Source organism: Eleutherodactylus coqui, chromosome 11 (genome assembly GCF_035609145.1).
Source record: "Eleutherodactylus coqui strain aEleCoq1 chromosome 11, aEleCoq1.hap1, whole genome shotgun sequence".
Lineage (NCBI taxonomy): Eukaryota > Metazoa > Chordata > Amphibia > Anura > Eleutherodactylidae > Eleutherodactylus > Eleutherodactylus coqui.
In genome coordinates, this window is record NC_089847.1 from 19,889,086 (window position 1) to 19,916,650 (window position 27,565).

At 50.2% G+C, this 27,565-nt stretch overlaps 1 protein-coding gene across 1 annotated transcript; it reads left to right on the forward strand.

Moving 5' to 3' along the window:
• Window positions 1-4,944: 4,944 nt before the first annotated feature.
• On the forward strand, window positions 4,945-27,557 carry MPHOSPH6 (M-phase phosphoprotein 6). Its single transcript, XM_066584179.1, has 5 exons — window positions 4,945-5,112; window positions 15,377-15,489; window positions 21,413-21,503; window positions 24,824-24,924; window positions 27,300-27,557. Exons 1-5 carry the CDS (start codon window positions 5,065-5,067, stop codon window positions 27,433-27,435), a joined length of 489 nt encoding a protein of 162 aa, XP_066440276.1. The 5' UTR covers window positions 4,945-5,064; the 3' UTR covers window positions 27,436-27,557.
• Window positions 27,558-27,565: the final 8 nt, after the last annotated feature.

The window sequence follows — 27,565 nt, forward strand, 5'->3', positions numbered from 1 at the left end:
GCGTTGTCCTGTTGAAAGATGCCCCTGTGGTTAGGGAAGGCTTCCTGAAGCTATGGGTGCCGATTGTCAGCTAAGAGGTCTCTGTAGTGTTCCCCATTGAAGTATTGCGGTGTAATGATCGAAGGTCCGACCTAGGACATGCCAGGAAAATGCTCCCCAGACCATGACACTTCCACCATCAGCCTGTTGAACCCCAACGGTGCACCCGTGGGATACGGCTTCATGTTCGTGTGGCGCAGAGTGTTCAGGCAGTAGTTTTGTCACGTCCGTGTGGCGCACAAGCACCACGCTCAGCACAGACGCAGGTTGACATTCACAACCACTACAGTTGATAATACCATTCACTGTAGAACAGTGCGGACCACGCTATGCTGAACAGTAGCACCACTCCAGAGAGAAGGAAGCCTGTCCCTAACCTAGTAGGGGGGTGAAGGGTCCCTGCCTAGAAGCGGAGTAATCGCCTCGATAGAGGCGGCCCCACGGTCTTCTTTCTGGGCCCTGATTGTCCCTAGAGAGACCCCTGGAGACAAAGCGAACAGCAAAGCAAAACAGAAATACAAACTGAAAAGTAAATCGCATCAACTTATCTGGACGTAGCAGTACACCCAGCACAGAGGAACTCCAAACTCCAATACTCCTCTGTGGAGCTGAATAAGCAACATTGAGCAAACCGACAAGCCGCGACAAGTATGCAGTTCTAAGCTCTGGCTCATGACCTGAAGGTTGCGAGTTCAAAGTTGCATGGTTCAGGTAGCTGGCTCAAGGTTGACTTAGTCTTCCATCCTTCCGAGGTCGGTAAAATGAGTACCCAGCTTGATGGGGGGTAATAAATAAATAAAGTACCTGAAAGCGCTGCGGAATAAGTTGGCGCTATACAAATAACAAGTCCCCCTCATGTTGTTTACATCAGATGTAGAACGGACCATCCGTATGATTCAGCATGAAACAGGATTTATCGCTCTAGACAACCTTCTGCCATATTTCCAAGGATCTTTGATGTCTTTCCTGGGCCCATGCAAGGAGTTGTTGGTGATGAGGAGGTGGGGTCATCAGGAGCACCCTTGTAAGTCTTCAGTTTTTGAACCCCAGTCAACACAAGGTATATCGCATGGTCACTCACCTCTAGCATCAACCACACGTGGCCTGCTGCTCTGTGTTGGATGTCCATCTATGGTTCAACCAGTTTTGGTACACAGAGTTTGGGAGCATTCAACAAGTACGACTCAGAAATACTGGCACCACACCTCCGTGTGCAGTCAAAGTCATTCATGTGTACCTGCCAAATGTAGCCCATTATCTGAGAGTAGGTACAACGTTACTGATCACAAGATGTTCCTTGCCAGCTGTTCCTAATATAGTGATCATTCAGTGTATATAAGTACAGTCAGACCCTCTAGCGGTTGTAGGGCATAAGCCATGTCTGGCGAATTTCACAATACTGGTACCCAATTGTTGTGAAATAGAACTTCTCTGCCCATCAGGAGTTATTTATATAGCACCAACTTATTCCGCAGCGCTTTCAGGTAATTTATTTATTACCCCCCACCAAGCTGGGTACTCATTTTGCCTACCTCAATAGGATGGAAAGCTGAGTCAACCTTGTTCCGGTTACCTGAACCATTCGGGGATTAAACTCACAACCTTCAGGTCATGAGTGAGAGCTTAGGATTGCATTTCTGCTACCTTAACACTCTGCACCATACAAGGCTCTTAGGGTGGCTTTACATGGGACAACTATCATCTGAATAGTTGCTTGAAGTAGTTTCTGAAGAGTATGAATGCCTGTTGTGGATGTATCAATTTATGTCCTATCAGGTGGTGTGAGAGAGGTTATAAAAGTGAGTGTTTGAGAGCGAGAAAGGAGGTCCATATCTTCTGGAGTGGTAGTGGAGAGGTCCATCTACATGTGGGTACCTTTAGCCCTCATGTAGTGAAGCATGGAAGAGGAGGAGAGATTTCCTGAAGTACCTGCTTCTATGAAGAGAGAGTTAGGCCAAAGAGAGAGCGTGAGCCAGCCCTACACAAGGCCCAGTGCAGAGGTACTCTTCTTCTCTCGGTTGTTCACGCCCAGGCCTCCTGAAGTCTGGGACTGCTAGGTGGATGTACTCATCTTCAAGTCTGTCTGTATATATCTCTACACTTGGAACACTGTCTATTGCTGTCTTGTATTGTTAGAGTGTTTATTCAAATAAAGTTGTTCCAGGCCCTGACCGTTCCCCGGGACCTGAGGTACTCTATCACTGTCTGTGGCTCAATTATTTCCCCGCCGATGTTCCTGCTGGTGGGTACCAGAACGGTGGCGTCACCCGTGACAAACTAATTGACTGTTCAAATGTTTATTGGTAATCCGCATGCCGGGGGGGGGGCCAGAAAAGACCCAGCGCTGCCTTGGTCTCGGCCTCGTGCGTCCCTCCGGGAGGGAGCATGGCAAGTGCTGCAGTGACAAGCCAGCATTTTGCCCTCCCAGCTCCTCAGCGTATGCCATGGGTCATCTTACGGGACGTTGCACTAGTACTGCAATGTGGTCACTGAGGGAACACAAAGGGCATTGCTTAGCATAAAAGGGGTGTGGCCTACCGAGAAGAAATTTGCAGCAATGCGCTATGTTCTAAAAGTTGTCCCTCCTTTCCTTTTTCAAAAGTCAAGAAGTGTGTAATAGTACACTCTTTCTAAAAGAAATCCTAGAAGTTGTTGTTTTGCTGCAAAACCCGGCATGCGGTTCCATCTCAGGCAGATCTATAAATGATGAGAGGTGTGGTGATTAGATGGACGGTCTTGTCACCGGAGGCCCTAAAACTGGTTCCCCCCTTGGCCTATAAGAGGCTCTCGGAGGCTCCTTGTGTGCAGTGACCTCTTCTTCCGCTTGTAGAGCTTGTTGACCACTAGATGCCTCTACGACACAGAGAAGAGATTTCACCCCGTTACCAGAGTCTGAGAGGGGCGCATTATTGGGATGTGAGGAGCTGGATGTCGTATCAATGAATTGTCCCCCACCGGCCGTTCTGACCAGACTGTTAGGAGGTGTTGGGAGCAGTGGATGTGTAAGGGCACACAAGGTGACCGGGCTCAGGACCCCCTTACAGACCACCAGTAGGGAGGAGCGTCTGACCAGACTTTTAGGAGGTGTTGGGACCAGTGGATGGCGGCACACAAGGTGACTGGGCTCAGGACGCCCCCTACAGACCGGCAATAAAGATGACCGTCTGAGTAGACTGTTAGGGGGTGTTGGGACTAGTGGATGTGTGAGGGCACACAAGGTGACCGGGCTCAGGACCCCCGACAGACCACCAGTAGAGAGGAGCGTCTGACCAAACTGTTAGCATGTGTTGGGACCAGTGGATGTGTGAGGGCACACAAGGTGACCGGGTGTCAGGACCCCCGACAGACCACCAGTAGAGAGGCGCATCTGATCATCTGACAAGCACGAGCAGCTCCAAACCTCAATCCTGCCTTTGCTGTGGAGCGGCACACTGCTCCCTACTGGTGTGATAGTCTGGGGGGTCATCACATCTGACAGTCGGCCCTCCCTAGTAGTGTTACGAGGGACAATGACAGCTCAGCGATATGTTCAGGACATCAAACCCCCCCCCCCCCCCCCCCATTGTTGATCCAGAGGAAGGAAAAAAAAAAACGGGGCAGAAGCCAATTTAGCTCATTTGGAGGGAAAAATTCCTTCCCGACTCCATGATTGCAGTCAGAATAATCCCTGGATCGACGTTTGAGTTCCTGCCTGACTCCAAGACCCGGATCAACAACCCAGCTGGTCACCTAATGTCTATACCCTGTAACATCATAACCGTCTAGAAAGACGATTGGTCCCCTCTTAAACTGCTCTATGGATTTTGCCATCACCACGTCCTCAGGCAGAGAGTTCCACAGTCTCACCGCTTTTAAAGTAAAGAACCCCCTTCTACGTTGGTGATAAAACCTGCTTTCTTCTAGATGTAGCGGATGTCCTCTTGTTACAGATGCAGTCCTCGGTATAAACAGATCAGGGGAGAGATCCTTGTATTGTACTTTGTTGTACCGTCTCTAGTCTGGATACAAGATGTGATACGTGGGCATAGAGGCTCTAATACCCTGTTGTACCACCTCTAGCTTGGATACAAGATGTGATACGGATGGGTATGGAGGCTCTAGCACCGTTGTACCACCTCTAGCTTGGATACAAGGTGTGATACATGCGGCATGGAGGCTCTAGAAGCCTGTTGTACCGCCTCTAGCTTGGATACAAGATGTGATAAAGTCGGGCATGGAGGCTCTAGTACCCTGTTGTACCGCCTCTAGCTTGGATACAAGATGTGATACAGTCGGGCATGGAGGCTCTAGTACCCTGTTGTACCGCCTCTAGCTTGGATACAAGCTGTGATATGGGTGGGCACGGAGGCTCTAGTACCCTGTTGTACCACCTCTAGCTTGGATACAAGATGTGATACAGTCGGGCATGGAGGCTCTAGTACCCTGTTGTACCCCCTCTAGCTTGGATACAAGATGTGATACGGGCGGGCATGGAGGCTCTAGTACCCTGTTGTACCGCGTCTGGCTTGGATACAAGCTGTGATACAGGTGGGCATGGAGGCTCTAGTACCCTGTTGTACCGCGTCTGGCTTGGATACAAGATGTGATACAGTCGGGCAGGCATGGAGGCTCTAGGACCCTGTTGTACCGCCTCTAGCTTGGATACAAGATGTGATACGGGCTACAAGAGGTGGCACATGCCCGCCCGTATCACATCAATGAGTGTATATTCCCCCTCCTGGAATATAATGAATACATCACACACTTGCATTAATGTTCCTATATTTAATCAAGCTGTAATAAGACCCCCACATGTCGGCCGGGTCACACAGGACGGACTGTGAGCAGAAGCCGCGGTATCATCATGTATTACAGGCTGCACAGCTCAGGTCACGTGATCCGCGCGGTATGATCGGCGCATCGGCTGCTCTCCCTGGCCTCTGGCGGTGATTACTGCTGTCTGTCGCTAGGTAGCGGCGCTGCGGCCTGTGCGCGGGCAGCTCGTTCCTTCCGGTGCTTCTTGTCTCCGGTTCCCGGGATATCACCATGGCCGGCGAAGTGGGGAAGCTCTCCAAGAACCTCCTGCGGATGAAGGTGAATGTGGGGTCGGGAATGAGTGCCGGCTGCGGCCGCCATGATGTATGAGGGAAACACATGGCAGCCGGAGAGGCTTACCGGCTGCAGCTGCTTCAGAACCTCTTCTGAGATTATCATCATTCAACCAGCAGCTTCAGCTGCGCTTTCTGGTTATGCTGGGACTTGTAGTTGCTTGTAATACTCCTCGGCCCCTTCAGTAGTCCTGGCGGCACTACAAGTCCCAGCAAATTACCGTAAAGTGTCATCCGCGTTGCTGGGCGCCGTCCCATGGATTCTGCAAGACGCTGTGGAATATTTCGCTACCAAAATTTGCATCGTGTAAGGCCCGGGCGCACACGGGCGTATGATGACCGCGTATTACGTGTGCGCTGTACGCCGTTAACTCGCAGGCCATCGGTTACATTGCTTTGCGCGGTTCCGCTAACATTAGCGAACGTCGAAACGGCGTAATCCGTGAGCACGAAAAGAACGTAGCATGTGCTATTTTGCCGCGTATATACTTGCGCCGGGGCCCATTCTCTACGGATGTGTATATACGCACGCACGTATATACGCACGCACGTACATACGTACGCAATTACGTTGTGTATGGGCGGCATATATACCCTAAGCGACGGCGTGGGAAATCTAAACAACCGCAGAAAACCAGGTGGACTGCGCATGCCGGCATGCGTGAGATACGCGGTCATGCGCAATACGATTTTACGGTACGTGCTGAATCACCGCCGGCTGTACAATGCCGCCGGGCGCACGCAGCGCCGTGTGAGTGAGCTACGGCCGGCTTCATACGGGCATAACCGCATCTCACCGTGTTCACACACTGAAATCCGCGCAAAATCACCTTGACGCACGGCGGATACAAAGGGGTTTTTTTTTTTGCATATGTCGCGCACGTTTACACACACCCGATGATGTCAATGGGCTCTTGCGGTGTGCGAATGCACACGAGAAAGAACGCGCCGCTTTTTTTTTTCTCCACGCATTTGCGCGAAGAAATTCGCTCACGTAAGCAAACTCATTTGGCGAATTATATCGGAAGTATACGCCAGCTCAGAGTTGGCGTTGATTTCTGAGAAGGCGCACGGAGGGGCCACGATCCGCTCGATACACGAAGAGCCGTGCGCTGGTGGAAATTATACTAGGGGTGTATTCACACGGTGTAAGCGCAGTTTCCGCGCACATTTGTGCAGTGGTTTTGCACGCTTGCCGTCTCTTGTTTGCAGGCGTTTTTGCCTTTTTTTTTTTTTTTTTTTTGCGCTCCCCTTTTTTTTTCAGGGAGCAATTAATTTTAGTTAGTTTCAGATCTGCTATTTTCCTGTATAAGCCTAAAAATAGAACGTTTTTTTGTACGAGCAAAATGTGTGCGCAAAATTCATAAATGTGAACAAACCTATAGAAAACAGTAGGTTCAATTCGTAATACACGCGTACAATTGGCATGCGGAATACAATGTCATGCGCGGTCTGACTTGTTTCGTTTTTTTTTCCGCTCTGTCGTTTAGCGGTGTTGCGTATATGTACAGCATTTCTAGCGGACCCATAGGGAACAACCCATAGGGAACAACCCATAGGGAACAACCCATAGGCAACAACCCATAGGCAACAACCCATAGGGAACAACAGGGCTCCATCGCACGTATTATACGCAATAAGAAACCGCTGGTGGAGCGATAATTGACCCCGTTTACCGCGCGTTCCGCGCACGTAATACACGATCATATTCCGCTGGTGTCAGCCGGCCCTCATACTGGTCATAGACAGACTATAGCTGGTGGTCATGTATGTAAAGACCCCCACACACATTTAGACTGTAGACCAATGCCGACGCTCTAATGTGTACGGGGGCTTCTGTTCCCTGGGAGATAAGCCGGCACAGAGGTGTCTAGCTGCAACTTACCTCCTAGAAGCGCCCAAATGATGAGCAGCATTGAATGTTCATGTATGGCGGCCAGGAGAAACCGCCGTTGAACAAATGATCATTCAGTCGACAGTTCAGTGTGTATGGACAGCTTAAATGGGTCTCAACCAATCAGCTGTGTGGGCGCCCGCTGTAACCAGCAAAGCGGAAGCTGTTCACTCCGACCCCGAGGTGGTGGCTGGCGCTGCTGCTTCCTGGCTGCAATCTCAGAATCAGTGAGAGCTGCCTTTACCAGCCACTACACAGGGGTCGGACCGGTCTGCCAACACTTCATGCCCTGTGGGTTTTGCTGGTGACAGTGGGCAGCTGATTGGCTGCAGTCCGATGCCCCGGACCCTGTCCCATCACCAATTGCTGTCCTGAGGATAGATCATCTTTACAATTGGCTCAGAAAACCCCTTTATTGGCGTTTTTATACGGGCTATGGGGCGAGCGATCATTAATGCGATCCTTCATTCCTATAGGTCGGCTGTAAGTATCTCTGATCTCACGGGGAGATGTACCGCTAGGTAGTGAGCGTGTTTTTTTTTTTTCTTTGCTCGCATATACAAACCAATCAGAGTTTGATTGTTTGTCCTTTTACATGAGCCAATTGTAGGCCAAACGAGCGTCCGGAGGAATGCGCAGCCCCGATAATCGGACCATAATGGGCCAGAGATGTCGATTCAACGGAACGAGCGCCGAACGATTATTTTACTTTTTTTTTTTTTTTTTTTAATCCCTTTAGTGGCACGCTCAGAAAATCTCAGGGCTTGCTGCACTGGCCATGCAGTTAAACCCTGGAAGATTTCCGTGGACAGCTCTAATGCTGAAATGTGCAGAGAACTGAGCTGTCATCTGAAATCTTCCGGGGTTTTTACTACATACTCAGCGCAACAAGCCCTGGATATTTCCCTGCCGTATACCAACTGTCAGTGTAGTACAGTGGCCCCTGTAATAATAAACCTGCCACTGAAGGGGTTAAAGGGGTCGTCCCAGAAAATGAAGGTATCCCCTATCCACAGGGTCTGACCACAGTGTTCCAGAGGTGGTCGGACTCTGAATGGAGTGGTGGTCTCGTTGCGCACTGCTCTTTCATTCACTTCAGTAGGACTGCAGCTGAAGTGCTCGACTGGGACCCCCACACCTCTGGGTGCTGGGTTGTTAAGGTAACGCTCGGTCTACAGACATCTGGGGGTCTTTTCTTTGGAGCTGATCGCTCAGGGTTTCCCCAATCGCTCCACTGTAAAACATGGCGACCCAATCGAATGGGAGGAGCCCCATACAGCATGTTAAAGGGGTTTCTGGGATATAAAGGGTTAAAATGATGAGAAATCGAGTACTTGCCTATCCGAGCGGCTCACCCCACGGACCTGGAAGAAGCGGCGGACGGTCATTGGGCACATGACCGCTTCACTATTGATTCTCTCATGGCCGCTGAACGCGACGGGACCGCCGGCTACCTTCCGGGCTGCGGCGCTGGGCGGGGAACCACCGGGGGAGCCGAGTATTCAATTTCCCATTATTTTAACCCTTTATAGTTTTATTTTTATTTTTTTTTAATGTCCTGGAAAGCCTCTTTAAACAGCCAGCAGTGGAGATCCCTCATCCCCGCCTGCCAGATCAGCAGCGGGGCCGTCGTCATTAGGCAGCCAGCGGCGGCACAGGACACAGTAAAGATCCGGCGCCGTAGAATAAAACCCCTTAATGGCTGCCCTAAAAAGGTCTATTGGCGCTCATTAAGACCGCGCCGTATTGTCACCTCAAGAGCTAATCAATGCTGATGTATTCATACACTGCAGCGCGAGTCGGAGAGGTTGAGGCGCCGGCCGCCTCCCCGCACGTGTAATTAGAGGTGCAGTGTCCCCCCATGCCGGCTGCTCCTGTAAGCTCAATAGCCGCTATTGATTGTTCGCGGCCATTAAAGTGACAATCAGCCCTGAGAATATTCTCTTCCGAGCCGTTCGCACGCTCGGCCGCCGCGCCGGTTAACAAGGCTTCCTGCGTGGCCACTTTTAGATGAAAGTTTTTAGCATAGGTGAAATCTCTGATTAAATAGGAGGTGTCAGAGCGGCCCGATCCTAATTGTAGAGCCGCTGATGCCCCCTCCAGCTGCGATAAATGGCTGATTGGTCTAGGTGGGCGCATTACGGATTTTTTTTTTTTTTTCTCTGAAGTTTTTTTTCCTGCACTAATTTGAGCTTCCAGCGTCGTCCGATCGGGCGGCTGAATAGCTCTCTGCTTGGGGGGGTACAGTGCAATCACGTCTCACCCGGCGTCCTCCTCTCACCTCTCTGACCGGCGCGTGTGGGCAGAGCGCAAGAAACTGTCACCGCGACTCGTGGAGGAAAAAAATATCCACTCTTGAATCCGAGTGAAATAGTTTGATTTTTTTTGTTTTGTTTGGTTCCCCTTTCTTCGATGTATGACAGTTCCCCGTGTCTTGGCAGTTAAATGGCGCCATTATTGTATCCAGGTGGGCCAATTTCAGGCTCATATGTATGTACGGCCACAATAGGGCATCGTGGGTTCCTTCCGCCATTTATACGAATCGCGCGATTGCTCCTTTGTTGTTTTTCTTTGTCTGCGGGTTCTGCTGACAAAGCAATTAATCTCTATACGCCTCGCTTTGGCGATTGGCGCGCTTTTAAAGGGCCCCTCCTAGGAGAACAGGAATAGGATCCTTTGACTGTGTCCATGGAAGCTTGAATCTGTAGGGGCTAGTTGGGACATTTTAATACCTTTAGTGACCGCCAATAAACTTTTTTTTTTAACTGATCTCGTTAATGGGCCTTAACCCCTTGAGTGGCGGGTTTCCTACGACCCTGTTAGACCCACCAGGGCAGGTTTTTTAAAATGGTCTAATCATTGAATTTCAACTAGTTTTGCAGTTGCGTCTCAAGAGCCATAACTTTTTCATTTTTCCATTGACATGGGCATATAAGGGCTTGTTTTTTGCGGGACAAGTTGTGATTTTTTAAACAGGGGGGAGGAAAAAAAGAAATGGGGAAAAAAGAAAAAAAGGGGCCATGTCATTAAGGGGTTAAATAATGTATTAACTTCCTTCTCTGGGTCATTACGACGCATGGATACCACATGTGTGATTGTATTTTTGATTTTTTACAAAGTAAAGGGAGACAAGTGTTTTTTTTATTTTTGTAATAATTTTTTTACTTTTTTTAATTTTTTTTAAATTTTTTTTTTGTCTCTTTAGGGGACTTCCACAGGGACCCATCAGGACCCCCTGATCCCATTCCGAAGGTCCGAAGGTGACAGCCCTTTACACGCTGCAGTGACAGCCCTTTACATGCTGCAGTCACATAGACTGCAGCATGTAAAGGGTTAACAGCAGAGATCGGAGGTTTTCTCTGATCTCTGCTATAAGAGCTAGTACCTAGGTGTCCTCTGACAGCTAAGCACCAAGCTCTCCCTGCCACAGAGACCATCGGCTTGCTTCTGACAAGCCGATGGTCTCTATGGCAACCTGTAAACAAAGCAGGACATTGCCGATATGTCGGCAATATCTTCTGCTGGTTTTTCAAAGCCCTTGCTTTGTTCTCTGTGGGTCTGTGCAGGCAGAGCACACTGTCACAGCTTGTGGCATTGTGCTCTGCAGCTCCCATAGTGATACATAGCACGGAAATCTTCCGGGCTATGTTGCTATGAGCAGTGGAGCTCGTCCCTGGAAATTTTCCGGGCGTGCCACTCAAGGGGTTAAACCTCCACATATGAGAGGCGTACCCAAGAGGATCAGGGATTGTCTTCTGGTGGATCCAAGGATAAGAGGAGAAAACGGGGTGAAACAACAGGAAAAAAGGAGGAAGGAAGGTGCTGCCTGTTCTGCTGTCCACCTGTGAGCTGGGGGCGCAACACCTCTAGTCAATAAATGATCAAACAAGGGAATTGTCCGATTTATTCTTTATTCATTTTAAAAAAAAAGCCAGTTTTGACGCGTTTCGGGGCTGCAGCCCCTTCATCAGAAATGTCCATAACCGTGTGGGAGGTGCATGCAGATGAGTCTGCTGGCACGCCGGGACAAAGGATCACAGGTCATAGGAGATGCCAAATTGCGCTGGAACTAATTAGCCATTTCCGTCGGCGCGTCCTTGTTTGCCGCGTGCAGATGAGCGGGCCTTGTACCCTAAAATTCACAGATGTGCTTTCAAGAAAACACAATTTATTCTGCACATACGCAGCGCTCGGCACGTGCCGATACGCCGACGCCCATGTGAAACCGACCGAAGAGCTACAGACACAGCACTCGGCTATTTCATACCGGTTGTCGGTTCCCGGGTTTTCCCTCCTCAACCAGGAAGAGTCAGGATGGGATTACCCCTTTATAAAAACATGGTTCAGACATCTCGCCCACACGGGACGGCGAATCCATTGTGGCAGAGCCGGCGCGGATTCGCTGGCTGCAGCATGTCCATTCCTTTTTTTTTTCTGTTGCGGCTGCACTCTCCTCTATGGGAGCGCCGAGTGCAATGGAAAAGCGTGCGGCCAAGCCGCTCCAAAACCCGTGGCCGCAGGTTTTGAAGCAGCGCTTTCCTGGCGGAAATCTCCCGGTTTTTCGCTGCTGCCAGACCGCGGGATTTCCCCCGCAAATATGCCAGGTGGGAACCCAGCCTAATACATCACAGAATCGTGTTTTGCCTTTTGGCTGCTGCATCACATTGTTGACTCATGTTCAGTCTATGATCTATTAGTATACCCAAGTCTTTTTCACATCTGCTGCTGCTTAGCCCAATTCCTCCCATTCTGTATGTGCTTTTTTTCATCTTTCTTGCCCAGATGTAGGACTTTGCATTTCTCCTTGTTAAACGCCATTCTGTTAGTCGCCGCCTGCTGTTCAGGTTCTTTTTGAAGCCTCCCCCTCTTCTCTAGTGTTAACTATCCCTTCTAGCTTTGGCAACTTTTGCTCAGTTTCTCCTCAATCTAGATCATTTATAAAAATATCGAGCGTCACCGGACACAGGACCGAGCCTTGCGGTGCCCCACATGCCACATGTAGCCATCTATGACCCCACTTGAGTACGATCACCCCCACCCTCCATCCAACTACTGTCAGAGATCCAGCGAGCTCCGTTCATCCCAAACCGCGCTCGCCCTCCTCAGTACGGGGGTTAGAGGGGGCGCTGGCAGGTAAATGGTAAACTTGTCGAACGCCTTCGCAGAATAATTATACCTTTAACACTACACCTGCTGCGTGCGCCAAAGTAATGACATTGCCTTTTCCGTCTTGCCGCAGCTCATCCCTTCTATTACACCCTCTTTCCTTCCACTTCCAGATTACAGCAAAGAGCCATCATGGGAAATGTCAGCACACAACCGCATATTACCGACACAAATGCTTATTACGCTACAGACGAGCCCCCCCCCCCCCCCCCCAGCTCTTCTAATGTCTGCAAGAATCTGGCTTTACTTTTCATGTGACGTCCGATCTAACGGAGACCCTTTGCGGAGGTGCGTCGTCCATTGTACGCGGCGCTATCCCGCTGTTCGTTTGATGGCCCCTTTTATGTGTACTATTAGGCGGGCGCCGGTGCTTACAGCGCACCTCTGTGTACATCTACATTAGAAGCAGCGGGGTGCCCCGTTACCTGGTAAGTCCGTGTAATAGTCGCACTGACGCGAGACCGCGTAGATTAAACAGGTACGCAATAACGAGCATTGGAAGCCGCTGACCCGTATTATAACCGCAATCTCCGGTCACGCTCTGAAAGATTTCCTGCCTAATGCAAGGCGGCCTGCTAGGTCCGTCTAATGGAAGCCTAATAAGTGGAGGGAGGGTCTCGCCATTACTGAAATGTGTTCAGTGGGTGGAAGGGCTTAAAACCGCCATCTAGTAACACTTATGTCACCACTTGGGTAAATTACTAATTTTTTTTTTTTGCTTCTTGTTGAGTCGGTGTAATTGTAGGAAGTTCTGCCGGGCTGAAGAACTCATTAAGGTGTTATGGAAGAGACGCCCGTGCCAGAATGGCGCTAATATATGATGAGCGGACGCAGCGGCGATTTCCCGCAGAATTTCCGCCCCTGGACGCCTGCATAGGATTGCATTACAACACACAATCCTATGTAGACGGCTGTGCGAAATCTCGCGCAGCAAACAAACCGCGGCATGCTCTAATTCTGAAATATCACTCACCGGCCGCCGGCTCCGCTCTGCGCATACGCTGGCTGCCCGGCACATGAAAGAGCCGGAGCTGGTGAGTGACACGCTGCTCTCTGCAGGCGCTCGGGTCGGGTCCCGCTGCAAGAATTATCGCAGCCGGATCCGACCCGGCCGTCTGCAGGCGGCCTTAAAAAGAAAAACAAAAAAGGAAACCTTTCTGTTTATTTCAGTTTTTTATTTATTTTTTTAAACCCATAGAAGTCAATGGGGAGAACAGCGGGATAGATTAATACTATTTTTTATTCAGACAGAGAGATGAAAATGGTTACCGGGGGTGACGCCGGTTCACATGGGCGTGTTCAGCTTCGGTGCGTGAAATGCGCAGCTTTTTCGCAGATTGAAGCTGTGCGTATACCACATTGATTTCATGCAGAAATGCCCAGTGACCGCGTATGTATCGTGTGTATTCGCGCGATCCCATTGGCTTTTATGGACTATTTCACGTAATACGGATCAAAATAGAATGGCGCTGCTGAGCAGGATGAGCCGTAGCGAGGCAGTAGGGACCCAAGAAATGCGCGCTGGGGCTTATCTTTACATTAATCCACCACCCACTGCCAATAATGCATTCCAATGAACCAAAGTCAGAAAGGTGCGGAAAACAAAAAGGTGTTGGAATCCTCACCCCGAAGGGGTCTGGAATATAGATTTTTTTTTTTCCTCCTTTATCATTGTTTTATCCACTTTCTGTTCCTTCTAATCCATATTTAGCTTACTTTTTAGTTCGTAGTATTTTCTGGTAGCTTATTGGTGGTTTTTACCCCATTCCCCCCCCCCCCCCCCCCCCCCCCGCTCTCCTCTGGGTCCTCTTTTTAATTACGTTTCACACATACTGTAAGGTATTTTATGTCTTGACTTCCAACGCATTGAGGCATTTTACGTTTTCGTACATTTTTGTATTCCGGGCTGATCGCCCCTGGTCTGTCCATCCTCCGCGTGCGTCCCAATACCGATCCCCGTAGTGCTTACATTTCCATATTTTGGTTTTTTTACGGTTTTTCATTAAATATATCGCACATTTGTATATATAACCTTCTTGTATTGGGATTAATGATTTTTTTACGGTACATTGATTATTTATCACAACCCGGTAGTAGTATTTTTTTTTTTTTTTTCATTCACATTTTTTTTTGTTTTTTTTAAGGCGACTTACAATATAACGGCTCGTATCTCTCTGCTTACGGAATATGGCACGCGCCACACATACAAATTTACATGCTGAAAAGCACATTGGGAATTTGTGTATTACTAATGACTGCATGCGTTTCTGGTCGTCGGAACGCACACTCAGATTTGGTACCATGATTTTTCGTAAATTACCCGTATTCACTTAAGAACGTAATTATGGTCACCCTGCCCCCATGTCAGTGCCAAAACAAAGATTTGGCTTGCGCCAAATTCTGCCTCCCATCACCACGGGGCAACAGAAATCTGGAGGCATCTAGCCAGGAGATGTTATTCCGCTGCTCAGTGATGCAATTTTTGCACTTTTTTTGCCCCCTGGAGTCTCATCTCTCTGTTTCTCTTAGAGACAATTGCGCTGGAACTGGTCGTCCGCTGTTATAGCCCATCCGTGCTGAGGAACGGCGAGTTGTGTATACAGATACGTTAGTTGGATCACTAACATTGTATTTGGCTGCTCCTGACTGTGAAGCACATGTTGGTCAGAACGATTCTTGACATCCTCCTCTGACCCCTTTCAGTGATGAGTTGTTTTGAACCGCAGGATCCCCTTTTGCTGGATCTTTTCCTTGATCACGCCATGTTCGGTATACTCTCCTCACAGTTACACAAGGCTGACAGTGACATTCCGGCTAGTCCAGCACCGATGACCCGGCCTCGTTTGAAGTCGCTCCGATCGCTGGATTTTCCCATCTAATGGGGATTCACACTGAAACTGATCCACGGAAAACTGGTCATGTGACTTTATGTCGCACTCCGGGGTCACGGGGAGAATTACCATACAGGGAAGCTCCAATCATAATGGGCCTGGAGGGTCTAATAAGGGGTCATTCAGTGTGAATGAACTTTTAGCACTCAGGGGATTGGAGGGAACATTTCTGGGATCTGGTATTCTCACCCCGCTCTCCCAGAAATGCAAAAATAGTTAACATATTAACCGTATCTCCGCTTTCCTGAGCAGTATCGTAAATCCCACTGAACTATATATATTCATCTCTCTCTCTTTAGTTTATGCAAAGGAGTCTTGACCCAGAAACCAAGAAACAGCTAGAAGAGGAGGAGAAGAAGATCATCAGCGATGAGCACTGGTTCCTCGACCTGCCGGAGCTGAAGGAGAAGGAGTAAGAGGTTTAGCATCTATTACACATAGCAGACTGACAGCGTCCCCCCCCCCCCCCCCACGTCACATGACTGCGAGGCCACATGTCCACAGACTTTGGCGTATTGTCATAGTTCCACGTAGCGCCGGACTATTTATTTTATCCCTCAGTTATTTAACGTGTTTGTATTAAAAGCGCACAGAGCGAGCGGCGCGGGCGTCCTGTGTCTACCAGCGTGCACGCTTGGATCCTGACCTCCGCGGTATTTATTGGGCTTGTACTCAAAATGGGTTTTTAAATGCAGAAGGCTGCAGCCTGTAATAATTGGAAATCGCCGGAGTTCTTCGGCTCGCTCCTGAAGCTTCGCGATGCTCCTAATTTACAACCAGCCTTGCAGCGGCGCCCCGGATGGCGCTTGTTTTTTTTTCTTGTTTGCTGCAGATCTCTAAGCATTAAACGCTGGTTAAAAACCTTCAAGCGTACTCGCTCGTTAAAGGGGGTTTCTGCGCAAAATACTATGGACGACCTATTCTTGGGATAGGTCATCAGTAGGTAACCGGCTGGGATATACTGTACAGGATGCCGCTGGTGGGGCGCTCGCTGGCAGCGCAGCGATACACAGGGGTTTGCTACACGTGAACGTACTCTTAGGCTGGGTTCACGCGGGGCGGATTTGCCACGGAAATTCCGTGCGGAATTTCACTGCGGCAAATCCGCATGCGGCCGCTAATCCCGGGATTAGCTAGCCATATGGACAAGATTTCTCAGAAATCTCGTCCACATGGGACGGCAAATCTGCTGCGCCAAAGCCGGCAGAAGCCGATACTGCGGCGCGGATTTGCAGACTGCAGCATGTCTATTTATTTTTATTTTTTTTCGCTGCGGCTGCGCTCTCCTCTATGGGAGCGCCGGCCGCAGTGGAATAGCAAGCGGCCGGGCCGCTTTAAAACCGCTGTGGATTTTGAAGCGGCGGTTCTCCCGGCAGAAATTTCGCGGTTTTTCGCTGCGGCCAAACCGCGGGATTTCCATCGGGAATCCGCCCCGTGGGAACCCAGCCTTAAAGCTATTCGCTCTGCCCCAGATTCTGAAGCGCAGGTGAAGCATTCATCTTAAATCAGTATATGTATATACTTGGCAAAAGAGATGGAACAATACCTCTACAGCGCCTCCTATTGGATGACCTTGCAGAGGTATTGTTCCATCTCCCTTATTTGCATATTACCCAGAGGAGCATGGATGGCTTATAAATCTCCTCACTCGCCTTCTTGCTGCTCTCCCTAAGGAGTGATGATACCCTCCCTTCTCGAGAGAATGATGGAAACACTGATGTTGCAGACAGCGTCTCCGGGCGCAGATGCCTTTCTACAGCCCTATCAGCCCTTGCACACAGACACCGCACCTCCCCATCTGTCTGATGTATGAGAGGGTGGACATTGCATTCGGACATGCTGATTTTTAGCGTTTGGGTTTTTTTTACGAACAGTCATTCCTTAAACAAAATCGCTTGTCTGAAAAGACCCGTTGATTTCAATGGGTCTAAGTTTTGTCAAAGTTTTCAAAGTGGGACCGAACTTTAAATACTTGGGACCGAAGTATTGCTGATGTTTTTTCAAGCAGCGTGTGTTCTCAAAGTGTAACTGGACCCGTATGCCTGAATTAGGACAGTTGATTAAAGGGGTTGTACCAAGATTTCAAGTAATCTGCTACCCACAGGATAGGGGATTACTTGCTAATAGGTAGGGGGCTCATTGCTGAGACCCCTGATGAACTTGAACAGGCGTCCTGTGTCCCCCAACCACCTCACTGCGGGGTTACTCCGCCAGTGAGGAGGAGGCTGAATGCAGCGCCCTTCGCACAAGCGTGCCGGCACTTGCCACTGCCAGTGGGACTGCCGAGATATTTTTTTTGAGCCCTATTGAAGTGAATGGAGGTCTGATCCCACATGCTCAGCCAGCGCTCCCTCCATTCATTCTGACGTCCCAGTGGGGGAGAAGTGACCTTTGCAGTGACGGGCAGAGGAGGACATGGGACCCCCGTTCTTGATATCGATGGGGGTCTCAATGTTGAGGGATACCTTGAAATATTGATACAATTCCTATTAAATGGCAATTGTCACTTTAAAACTGGACTGTTAATAGAAGATGTAGTAATAACCAAGCCAAGGAAATCTCGCCCTCCCCACGGCTTGTTTGCGGATCCCTCCGCCTAGGAGCGGCTTCTGCTTAGGGGCAAGTGTGGAACCGGCTGCAATAATGGTCGTCAGACTAAAAATAAACGTAAGATTAATTACCGCTCAGCCGTCAGGCTGAATATCCCTCATGCAGGCATCTTGCGCCATTGTAACACGCGGCTTCTTCAGAGGCCGCCGGCCTTTGGCTTGGAACTTTCCCGTTATTGGCTAGGAGATTAGTCCGGTTTGTGCAGCGAGGAGGAATGGGCTGCAGAATAGATTTATTGATCCGTGCGTCTCCCCTGAGGCCAGCTTCAGGGGAGACGGTGCCAAAATGGGAGAAAGACCTAGCAACGCTCCAAACGAGGAGCGAGGGTCTAATGAAGGAGATGGGTATTAACTCTCTACGGTTGGTGATCGGTTCCTTTCCTCAACGGAGGTGCTTCCATAGATGATACAAGGCAGATACCCTGACGGGTGCACGGAACCAGGAAGTGTGCCAACCAGCCAATGATGCTACAGTTTGCTGGGGGGTCAGTTTGCACCCACAGATATATATATATATTTTGTACAGGATCTTGCAGATCACTGAGGAAGAACAACTGAACGATCGGTGCTTAAACCGAAGAAGGCGATTACTGTTATGCCTGCATGAATTGTACGATGATCTGCCCATTTTAGTGATTGGTGGCGGTCTCAGAAGTTCTAACCTGTCACTAAGACATGTCAGAAGAAGTTTAGTTACCCCTTCAAGCTTTTTTTGTAGGGCACAATCTCAGAATGTCTCAGTTGAACATTTCATAAAGGGTTGTTCAGCCCCATTATAGAAGACCTGTCATGGGATATATTGATCAGATGGTCCACATGGCTCACTATCACACATGCGCAGTACAGTTTTTTGTTTTTTTTTTCCCGTCTTTTTTCAAATCCCTACTTTTCCTGTGCCGTCGCTAGGCGTTGATGCAGGTACCTGCCACCTTTCCGCAATGTCATTGCAGAAGGGGCGCGTGTCGGGCTTCTCCCATTGAGTTCAATCAAAGCCGCCTGCGCAGAAACTGCTCAAAAGTAGAGCATGCTGCGACCCCCCCCCCCTCCCCCTCTCTATCTTTTCCTCCATGAGCAGAAAATCGCAATTGATTTCCGCTCATGTGCAGGAAAAAGCGCTTTTCCCTAGTATGCAATGGGTGGTATTCGCTGGGGTATCTGGAGGCGGGCACCCTCTCCGGATTCTGCAATGCATATCCAGCCGTGTGCAGCCGGCCTAACCCAGGGTCTACAAGCGGTATAAGCTGTGACTATCTACTCCTCTCCCTGCACAGATCACAGAACATGCCTGGACCTGTGTCTCATACAAGTCGGTGGGTCCATCGTGTGAATGGCCCATGAGGCTGCCATAAAGCATATTGTATAAATGCTGCTAAAAGTAGCTCAGGAAAGATGGCCGCCCCCGTAGTCCTGTACGGACGAGAGCAGAAAAAAATTCTACAATCAGAAAATGAAAACTGATTAGAAAAATGGAAAATGTTTCACCATCTGGGTTTAATCAATCAAAAAAAAAAGAAAAAATAGATTGGTGATCAAGTCCCTTTAAATATGACCTGAAGCACCATGCAGCGCTGATAATCGTCACCCGGTACCTGCTGACGCCATGCAGCGCTGATAATCGTCACCCGGTACCTGCTGACGCCGTGCAGCGCTGATAATCGTCACCCGGTACCTGCTGACGCCGTGCAGCGCTGATAATCGTCACCCGGTACCTGCTGACGCCGTGCAGCGCTGATAATCGTCACCCGGTACCTGCTGACGCCGTGCAGCGCTGATAATCGTCACCCGGTACCTGCTGACGCCGTGCAGCGCTGATAATCGTCACCCGGTACCTGCTGACGCCGTGCGGCGCTGATAATCGTCACCCGGTACCTGCTGACGCCGTGCGGCGCTGATAATCGTCACCCGGTACCTGCTGACGCCGTGCGGCGCTGATAATCGTCACCCGGTACCTGCTGACGCCGTGCGGCGCTGATAATCGTCACCCGGTACCTGCTGACGCCGTGCGGCGCTGATAATCGTCACCCGGTACCTGCTGACGCCGTGCGGCGCTGATGATCGTCACCCGGTACCTGCTGACGCCGTGCGGCGCTGATGATCGTCACCCGGTACCCGCTGACGCCGTGCGGCGCTGATGATCGTCACCCGGTACCCGCTGACGCCGTGCGGCGCTGATGATCGTCACCCGGTACCCGCTGACGCCATGCGGCGCTGATGATCGCCACCCGGTACCCGCTGACGCAATGCGGCGCTGATAATCGCCACCCGGTACCCGCTGACGCCATGCGGCGCTGATAATCGCCACCCGGTACCCGCTGACGCCATGCGGCGCTGATAATCGCCACCCGGTACCTGCTGACGCCATGCGGCGCTGATAATCGCCACCCGGTACCTGCTGACGCCATGCGGCGCTGATAATCGCCACCCGGTACCTGCTGACGCCATGCGGCGCTGATAATCGCCACCCGGTACCTGCTGACGCCATGCGGCGCTGATAATCGCCACCCGGTACCTGCTGACGCCATGCGGCGCTGATAATCGCCACCCGGTACCTGCTGACGCCATGCGGCGCTGATAATCGCCACCCGGTACCTGCTGACGCCATGCGGCGCTGATAATCGCCACCCGGTACCTGCTGACGCCATGCGGCGCTGATAATCGCCACCCGGTACCTGCTGACGCCATGCGGCGCTGATAATCGCCACCCGGTACCTGCTGACGCCATGCGGCGCTGATAATTGCCACCCGGTACCTGCTGACGCCATGCGGCGCTGATAATCGCCACCCGGTACCTGCTGACGCCATGCGGCGCTGATAATCGCCACCCGGTACCTGCTGACGCCATGCGGCGCTGATAATCGCCACCCGGTACCTGCTGACGCCATGCGGCGCTGATAATCGCCACCCGGTACCCGCTGACGCCATGCGGCGCTGATAATCGCCACCCGGTACCCGCTGACGCCATGCGGCGCTGATAATCGCCACCCGGTACCCGCTGACGCCATGCGGCGCTGATAATCGCCACCCGGTACCCGCTGACGCCATGCGGCGCTGATAATCGCCACCCGGTACCCGCTGACGCCATGCGGCGCTGATAATCGCCACCCGGTACCCGCTGACGCCATGCGGCGCTGATGATCGCCACTCCGTACCCGCTGACGCCATGCGGCGCTGATGATCGTCACTCCGTACCCGCTGACGCCATGCGGCGCTGATGATCGTCACTCCGTACCCGCTGACGCCATGCGGCGCTGATGATCGTCACCCGGTACCCGCTGACGCCATGCGGCGCTGATGATCGTCACCCGGTACCCGCTGACGCCATGCGGCGCTGATGATCGTCACCCGGTACCCGCTGACGCCATGCGGCGCTGATGATCGCCACCCGGTACCCGCTGACGCCATGCGGCGCTGATGATCGCCACCCGGTACCCGCTGACGCCATGCGGCGCTGATGATCGCCACCCGGTACCCGCTGACGCCATGCGGCGCTGATGATCGCCACCCGGTACCCGCTGACGCCATGCGGCGCTGATGATCGCCACCCGGTACCCGCTGACGCCATGCGGCGCTGATGATCGCCACCCGGTACCCGCTGACGCCATGCGGCGCTGATGATCGCCACCCGGTACCTGCTGACGCCATGCGGCGCTAAGCATTTCCTTTATTGCCTTAATGCTCCTTTCTGGGATGTGAGTCGCACTAAGTGAATATTTAACAACTTTCCAGGAGTTTTATTATCGAAGAAAGAAGTTTCCTTCCGTGTGAAGACTTCCTGTACGGCAGAATGTCCTTCAAGGGGTTCAATCCGGAGATTGAGGTAATGACTTCTATGGGATTGTATCAGTAATATCAGATAACACATACCAGAATGGTTGCTCTGTTATAGACCGCCATCGTGTAGTGTGTTGGCCTTCAGAACTGCAGCAATTCGTCGGGGTGTAGATTCCACTTGGTGATGACATCGTTCTGCAGGAATATCGGCCCCTGTGGACAGGAAGCTTCTTGTAGCTGCTGCAGATTAGATGGAGGTGCTGACATGTTCTGTCCAGCTGACAGGAAGGGGTCATCGATTCATGCTGCTTGTACCAAATTCTGACTCCCATCAGCACGGGGCAACAGAAATCTGGATTCGTGTGATCATGAGATGTTTTTCTGCTGCTCAGTAATACAATTTTTGTGCTCTTTTTGTTTCTCTTACACCCAATGGCGCTGGAGCTGGTCATCTGTTATAGCCCATCTAGCGACAATTTGTTCGTTTGGACATGTTTGTTGGAGCACCAGAGTTCTATTTGCCTGTGATTTTGCTTGACACCTGTTCCTCAGACCAATTCCTGACATCCTCCTCTGACCCCTTTCAGTGATGAGTTGTTTCTGTCCACAGGATCCCCTTTCGCTGGATGTTTTTTCTGGATCACACGATGCGCTGCATACTTTCCACACAGATCACATGACAAAACCCCACAAGGCTGGCAGTGACATCCCGGCCCGGCTAGTCCAGCACCGATGACCCGGCCTTGCTGGAAGTCGCTCAGATCACTAGATTTTCCCATCTAATGCGGAATTACACTTAAATGGATCCACGGAAAACTTGTCACGTGACTTTATTCTGCACTCTGGGGAGAATTTCCATACAAGGAAGCTCCAATTGTAGGAGGGCCGGGGCTATAATAAAGTGGCAGTGTTCAGTGTGTCCCCTAGAATCCTAGATCCTTCCTAGATCCTTCCTAGATCCTTCCTAGATCCTTCCTAGATCCTTCCTAGATCCTTCCTAGATCCTTCCTAGATCCTTCCTAGATCCTTCCTAGATCCCCCCCACTCAGCCGTACTGTTCGCCAACCGTTTCCTCTCTAATTCTGTAGGCAGCCTATTATATCAAAAGTGGAGTCAATAGGCAAGAATAATTCTACCTGAAGTTGACCGTTCGGTTCCACGAAGGTGCGGCGGTCCGACGAGACGTCCGTGGGAACAGCAGCCGAAAAGCTTCTCCTGCTCGGTTCTACTTTTGCCTTGACTCGTCTTTTTCTTGATGAATCAGGATAACCCATCTTGTTCAGCCGAACCCCTTGCAAGGAAATGTGATTGCCAACGGAGGCAGCTGGCACGTCCTCGTCTCCCACTGAGGAATGGTATTACTTGCGGTCCATTGAAGGAAATGGGCGATCGTGTAATACTTGGGGGCACGAAGTCCTCCAGAAAAGGAGCTGCTCAACTAATAGAGGGGATTTCAGTGACTGATCTTATTCCCCCACTGGGACATCTAAGCCTGCTGAAATTGGGACCTCCAGATGTTCCCTACTCGGATAGCGATGATTTGGGACGAGGTTTGAAAGCAAATGAACACTATATGCTAATGTGCCAAAAGTCCTGGGATAGCAGTATGTAAATTGATTATGAAGTGGTTCTCCCTCAGGTGACGGCTTGGGAACACCCATACCTATATGGATAGTGAGGTTGAACGCTGGCCAGCAGTCTCGTGGCGAGGCAATGTGAATCACGGTACTTGGGTTTGAACGAGGCATAGTAGGGGCGGCCAAATGGACGGGACATTCTATTTCAAAGTTATGGAGGCATTTAACATTCCTCGATCCCGGGAATACGCCATAGAAGGCATTACCACCCACAGCGGTCAGCACCATGGCCGCCAACTGATGCCTAATGATGGTGACCGGCGACATCAGGCTAGAATTGTTCATGCGAACAAACAAGTATCATGTCCATATGTAATACAGGAAGCCGCACATATATCCCTCAGGTCAGGGCAGCGTTCTTTAGCTTCCATGGGATATGGGAGCAGAAGACCTACCAGATGCCTCTGTTATCACCATGACCCTGGGCACAGCGCCACACCTGGGTTTGTGATGTTACTAACTGGACCCTAGAGCACTGGCAACATGCGGTGTGGTCCGATGCGTTACGGTACCAATTGTTTTGGGGTGATGCTACGGTTCATGTGTGACGCAGACCCCATGAAGCCATGGACCCCAGTTGTCAACAAGGCGCTGTACAGGCTGGTGGTGGTATCATACTGGTGTGGGGTGTTCTTGTGGCACGGGTTGGGTCCACTAGTCTGCCTAAACACATCATTGACCAATGCCTGCTACGCTGCACTGCTTGGTGACCAGTTACAGCCCTCCATGGACTGCACGTACCCCACAATGATGGGATATTCCAGTAGGATAATGCCCCATGCCATCCGACCTAAGTTGTCCAGAATTGGTTGGAGGAACGTTCTGGAGAGTTCCTATAAATGGTGCAGCCTGCACGATCGCCCGTCATGAGCAAACTAGTGTTTATGGGATGTGGTGGAGAGGTCAATTAGCTGCCGACATCCTGCACCTACAAATACCACGGAGCTGTGGGGGGCTATCCAGGCGGCTCAGCATCCCTCCAGACGTCTTCCATACCCTTATGGGATCAAAGCCACGTTGAGTTGCTGCACTTTGCCTGGCTAAAGGGGGTCCTACACGATATTAATTCCTATTCGGTTACTTTGGACATATGAGTGTATATAAATATTTTATGCCAATGAAGAATCTCATGTTGACATATCCCCTCCCCTTAGACTCGTTAGAAGTAGGGATCTGGTATTGTGAGCCCTCCCTATGCCCTGTATGAACATATTATAATATATCTTTCATAGTTATGTCTTCTACTTGCCTTAAACCAACCCTGCGGCCCTGGACAGACAAAGATGGCCACACTGCTTCTCTGACTACCTGACATACGCTCTGCATAGTAAGCATTGGTAGTCTAAGACACTATATGCTACTGTGATTGGTCAGCACCGCTCACGTGGACAGAACCGGCCAATCAAAGCAGCATGTAGTGATTTAGACTGATGATGCATACTAACATACAGGTGCATCATGTAGTCAGAAAAGTATGGCGCAGCCATCTTGGTTTGTCCAGGACCGGAGTGTTGCTTTAACATAAAGCGATCTGTGTGGTGACGGATCCCCTTTAAGGACACATTCATACTTTTTAGTTTTGCATTCTTTTTGTGAAATCCCAGTGCAGGAAAACCATGTTTGCTGTCCACAATATCTGCGGAGTGCAGGGTGTCCCCAGGCTGTCACGGCGGCGTACAATCATCCGTCTTGTGTTGCAGGTACTCAATCATCTCATTTCTGTTCTCAGAAACTTATGGTCCAGATGAACTCTAAGACGAAGGCAGAAGAGGAGGACCTTGAGGAAGAAAATATGGATGTGGATGTGTCAGATGAAGAAATGGCCCGCCGGTAGGATTTATCATCTTATTCCAAGATCAGGAAGTGATGAGAGAAGTGTCATTAATATATATGTACTCGCCTGAATCCATTAATACTGCCATGAATCATGGCAAGAAGTCTTCAAGACTCTGGTGTGTGGGGGAGTTGTCAGGCATTCAGGGTCTAATTAAGATATTGGTCAAAAATAAGAATCATGTAGTGGAGGCGGTATAGACTGGTACTAAAAAGGATATGTTGTATGTAATGTGGTAGAAAGTTGGTGCAAAAGTCTTTTGGTCTATGTAGTGTGGTGCGAAGATCACTGCAGCTACTAGAAGATTATTCCCTGTTCCCCTGAAAATAAGCCTTACCCTGGTTTTGGGGATTTTCAGGGACGCTTGGAGTATAGCATGCTATGGAGGGTTATTGCTGCGGAATTCAGAGGCGGGCCGTGGACATATGGCCTTACGGGATTCATAAACCCTGATTGGCTGAGCACTGCTCAGCCAATCAATGCAGCTCTTGATGAACCAATGCGATGGCTGTGATTAGTTGATCCAGCACTGCATTGGTTGGCTAAGCAACGCTCCAGAATCAATCACAGCCATCGCGTTGTCGAGGCATGATTTATTAATTGACCAATCAATGCCGCGGCTCAGCCAATTCATACATTCCGCCTCCACAATGCAATCGATGGTTCTTTGACCACTGCTCAGACAATCACAATCAATGCAGCGCTTGATGAACCAATCACAGCCATCGCATTAGTTCATCGTGCGCTACATTGATTGGCTGAGCAGCGCTCGAGAACCAATCTAAGCCATCGCTTCCTGGAGGAGGGGTTTAAGAATCTCATAACCAGGAAGCGATCTTCTGTGAGTAGCAGAGGACTGTAGGAAGCCTGCTGGAGCTCCGGAGGGTGGTGGGAGGACGTGGACCGAGCCTGCTAGGTAAGTATCATAAGACCTAGTGTCTCTTTTTGGTCTTATTTTCAGGAAAACATGTTATTTACTACAGATTTACTGAGACTATTACCACGACCTTTTCAGCAGGGGATCCGCTGCCGGTAGCTGTGAAACGGAATGGGGGATAAATGATCACATGAACAATTGTTCATCCGCAGCGGCCTCTGTGAGAGCCAAACACATGAGGGCCAACTCGTTGATAAGCGCTCGTTACACGATTCACATGGGTCCGTTCACATGTAGCGGAGATGGTGCAGGTTTTCGGCAGTAAAAATCTGCACCGAAATCCACATCCAAACCGCATCAATTTTTTGACACAATTTTTGGTGCAGAATTTACCCTTTCAATTGAATGGCTGAAGTCTGCTGTGGATCCGCATCCAAATCCCCACCAAGGGTTTGTTCACACAGCTGATTCTACTGTGGATTGTTTCACACAGAATCGGCCTGTGAAACTGCTTCTGAAACCCACGACTATGGATTTAGAAATCCCCCATAGTGAGGAGAGAGAGAGGGAGGCGGAGATACAGGGGATCTCCTAGAGATCTCCCCATGTTTAGAGACATAGGGCACGGGGCTAGAGGGTTCCCCCGAGAGCAGGGGCTACAGGGAACGGGATAGAGAGCATTCTCGTAGTGATTCCTCTCAAGCTGAGAGGGGGCGGGGCTAGAGGATCCACCCTTTAGCCACACCCCCTCTCTTGGCTAGAGAGGAATCACTATGTGAACCCTCTCTAATCCCGCTCTCGGGGGAAGCCCTCTAGCCCTGTCTTCAAATATGGGGAGATCTCTAGGAGTTTCCCTGTAGTTCCACTATGAGGGATTCCTTCACGAAACAGCCTTGCATCCCTGTTGGGCTGATCTTCTCCCATTGATTTCAATGAGACTTCCCCAATAATGTGGAAGGTAATGTTTGGTGGATGTAGAAGAGTAACGGCTACTCCTCTCAGAAGTTAATGTGCTCCAATTAGTGGCACTTCCTCTCTTCCACACCACTGATCGTCCTCGTGTTTAAGGGGCACTCGGTCCTGCCCGCTGTATTTTACCTAATGCCAACTGTGAGGGGGTGAAGAAAGACATCCAGATTAAAGTAACACCTAGCAGAGAGCCCCTGTACCGTGTACCCCCCCCCCCTCCCCCCGAACCTGCACTAGGCATAACACCGCCTTTCAGGACTATAAGCCGTTCATTCAGAATCGATGGTCCGTGGCTTGTTAGCAGCAATAGACAGGCCTGAGCTACACCCCAGTATATTGCTTCTACAGCCTCAGTTTACGGCTTGCGAATGTTTCTTGCATTTTTGTCTGTTTTTTATGGTGCAGTACCCCATAGCAGCAGCTAGAGGCACTGTTGTCCTGCTTACCTCTTTTGCTAATTATGTAATAAGTAGCAACAAAAAGAACTGAAATTCTTTAATAAGTTTTTTTTTTTCTTCTTTGCAGATACGAAACATTAGTGGGCAGCATCAAAAGGAAATTCTCAAAGAAGAGGGACCGCAAAGCCATCCAGGAAGACGAAGATGAAAATAGTAATAAGAAAACCAAAGTGAAGAAGGGCTTTATGAAGCCTCAGGACTGACGGCTGCAGAACACGAAGGACTGTTTTATATATAAAAGCCTGTTTGTACAGCTCATTTTTAATTATTTTAGGTGGTTTTTTGTATTCTTTTTGTATGAAGCTGTAAAAGATACTAGTGCGTCCGACGTGC